At 36.1% G+C, this 3723-nt stretch overlaps 1 protein-coding gene across 2 annotated transcripts in view; it reads right to left on the bottom strand.

Annotated features, from left to right (window-relative positions):
* Positions 1-1998, bottom strand: part of LOC110463907 — a 22178-nt gene extending 20180 nt beyond the window's left edge. Inside the window, exon 1 of one of the 2 annotated variants that reach the window (XM_021518842.1) lies at positions 1372-1998. In XM_021518842.1, the coding sequence (XP_021374517.1) occupies positions 1372-1654 (283 nt within the window). In that variant the 5' untranslated portion in view covers positions 1655-1998. The remainder of the gene's footprint in view (positions 1-1371) is intronic. The other variant, XM_021518841.1, reaches the window with a different exon arrangement.
* Positions 1999-3723: the final 1725 nt, after the last annotated feature.

A 3723-nucleotide genomic window follows, 5' to 3' on the forward strand; every position in this document is an offset into this window, starting at 1 on the left:
CACACACACACACACACACACACACACACACACACATACATACACACACATACACACACACACACACACACACACACACACACAAGATACTACTATAATGACTGAGAGCGCTTCTTAAAGGCAAATCTTATATATTTACCAAGATTACGCAAATCTTTTACATTATTGGCACTGAGCAATTGACCAAGTTTAAATACACTGGGACGACTAAAATAAAATGGCTTCAGGTATCTCACCCGTAAATCTGCATAAATGAAGTGAAACTCATCCTCAATATCATGAGTATCACATAACCTTTGCACGTATGTGGGAACTTTGTGATGTATTCAGTAATTTAAAACAATTTTTTCAGATGTAGTCGGCCTCATAATAAGCTCCAAGCATTTATGAGTGAACAAGTTACACAGGCTAACTTACCTTAAAATAAAACAAAAAACAAAAAAAGTTAAAGACATGCGTATATATTGAGAACAAAGCGCTACCGCATGTGGCAGCAATCATGCCTGATGTCTGCAGTGAAACTTCGAAAAGTTCAGCTTTCTTTAATGAAGGAGATCTATATCAGAGGTTAGAACAAGGTCGGGCGAAGATGTCATACCCAGCTTTCATGTGGTATGTTATCGCCCCGAAGAAATCACAAAGATAAGAAAGCTGTATTTTATATTCGACATCCGAGAGGATAACAGGGTACTTTCAGTACGCCAAGGTTAAACGTTAGCGAGGGTAGATGAATGGAGACTGGTGCACAGTGTACGGGAAAGGAAATCTTGACAGGTAACAATACGTGCGCTGGAACTTAGAACAGGTACATGTATAAAGTAACCAGAGGCGCAGATGCGTGATCACTGCTATGTAACTATATGCTTTTATGGCAAGTATCTGTATACTTTTATAATGTATCCATAAAATTGTGATATCATGTTATTCAAATATGCAATATTGACTTGACTTGAGTAAAATCATAAGTCATATCGAACAGATCGCAACTACAGTCCCGAAAAATTAGTCTTACTGTCCGACTTGGTCTGTCTTAGTAATGAAAATCATATTGTCCAATCAGACAAAGATATCATAAAAAAATATTTAAAAAAAATGGATGAATACATTTCCTATCGAAAGGAGAATTGTGTTCGTGTTTGTATTAGAAGTAATTCAAAATTTGGCCAGTCTAACCAATATAAACCAATTTAAATAAAATGATCCATTCATGTTTAAATTATTTCACAACATTAATATACAACGAAAAGAACTAATAATAAACCTGAAAAAAATAATGCAATCCGTGATTTCTAGGATTGTATTAAATGTAATCACTACATACATAATTACAAACTCGTTCAATGTAACTCTTAAATAACAATTTTTACTCACCACCACACTGACAGCATATAAAACAGGTCCTGGTGACGCCAAAACAGACCAACAACGACCAACACAACAAAATCACGTGCGCTGCACAACCAGACATCTTGTTTACTGAGCTAAGCCGTAGGTCGAGCAGGTCCGCCAGGCCTGTAATTCTAGGTAAGAGATTAAAGGAGCCAACAGGGCCGACAGCGCTTCCAAGAATCTTATCAGCCTCTAAAAGGTAATTTAATTCATTCACAGAAAATGCCAAGTAAATAACTCTCTCACAACATATAGTCAGGCACATCTTGATAAATGAAGACCCAGTTATTTAATTGTATCAACTTACAACTGACAGAATTACCTTGGTTTTGAAATACATTTTAACTAGCTGTTACGTCTGCTCTTCTTCAATCTATTTCGCCCGGCACGAGTACTATTTCCTCCTTTGTCGTCGGTAACTACGTATATTGACTATGTCTTTTATATCGTTGAGCTGAATTATTGTGACAAAGGGCCGGGGCGACCGGGAGAAAATAACGTCTGTTCTTCTTAAATCTATTGCAGTCAAAATCAGTGTTGTTTTTATTGTTGGTAGCTCATGCCGATATATCTAATATCGTCAATCTGCGTTAAAGTGATACAGAGGGGATCGACAACTAACCCCATCGCTTCCTATCAAAGTAAATTACACTAATACACGGTATCAATGAGCAATATTAACCACACCGCACCCTATCAAAGTAAATAACATTAATACACGCTATCAATGAGCAATACTAACACCACCGCACCCTATCAAAGTAAATAACATAAATACCCGGCATCAATGAGCAATACTAACACCACCGCCCCCTATCAAAGTAAATAACATTAATACACGCTATCAATGAGCAATACTAACACCACCGCACACTATCAAAGTAAATAACATAAATACCCGGCATCAATGAGCAATACTAACACCACCGCACACTATCAAAGTAAATAACATAAATACCCGGCATCAATGAGCAATACTAACACCACCGCACACTATCAAAGTAAATAACATAAATACCCGGCATCAATGAGCAATACTAACACCACCGCACCCTACCAAAGTAAATAACATTCATACACGGTATCAATGAGCAATACTAACACGACCGCTCCCTATCAAAGTAAATAACATAAATACCCGGCATCAATGAGCAATACTAACACCACCGCACCCTACCAAAGTAAATAACATTCATACACGGAATCAATGAGCAATACTTACTCAACCACTTCCTACAAAAGTAAATTACATTACATTAATATACGGTATCAATGAGCAATATTAACCACACCGCCCCCTATCAAAGTAAATAACATTCATAAACGGTATCAATGAGCAATACTTACTCAACCTCTTCCTATAAAAGTAAATTACATTACATTAATATACGGTATCAATGAGCAATATTAACACCACCGCTCCCTATCAAAGTAAATAACATTCATACACGGTATCAATGAGCAATACTTACTCAACCACTTCCTATAAAAGTAAATTACATTACATTAATATACGGTATCAACAAGCAATATTAACCCCACCGCTTCTAATCAAAGGTAATTACATTCAAACACGGTATCAATGAGCAATACTTACTCAAACACTTTCTATAAAAGTAAATTACTTTCATACACGGTATCAATGAGCAATACCTACCCAAACACTTCCTATAAAAGTGAATAACATTCATACACGGTATCAACAAGCAATATTAACCCCACCGCCTCTTATCAAAGGTAATTACATTCATACACGGTATCAATGAGCAATACCTACCCAAACACTTCCTATAAAAGTGAATAACATTCATACACGGTATCAACAAGCAATATTAACCCACCGCTTCTTATCAAAGGTAATTACATTCATACACTGTATCAATGAGCAATATCTACCCAAACACTTTCTATAAAAGTAAATAACATTCATACACGGTATCAACAAGAAATATTAACCCCACCGCTTCTTATCAAAGGTAATTACATTCATTCACGGTATCAATGAGCAATACCTACCCAAACACTTACTATTAAAGTAAATAACATTCATACACGGTATTAACAAATAATATTAACCCATCGCTTCTTATCAAAGGTAATTACATTCATACACGGTATCAATGAGCAATACCTACCCAAACACTTTCTATAAAAGTAAATAACATTCATACACGGTATCAACAAGCAATATTAACCCATCGCTTCTTATCAAAGGTAATTACATTCATACACGGTATCAATGAGCAATACCTACCCAAACACTTCCTATAAAAGTAAATAACATTCATACACGGTATCAACAAGCAATATTCCCCCCCCCCCCCGCGTCTTATC

The sequence above is a fragment of the Mizuhopecten yessoensis genome, unplaced genomic scaffold (genome assembly GCF_002113885.1).
Source record: "Mizuhopecten yessoensis strain PY_sf001 unplaced genomic scaffold, ASM211388v2 scaffold10943, whole genome shotgun sequence".
Taxonomy (NCBI): domain Eukaryota; kingdom Metazoa; phylum Mollusca; class Bivalvia; order Pectinida; family Pectinidae; genus Mizuhopecten; species Mizuhopecten yessoensis.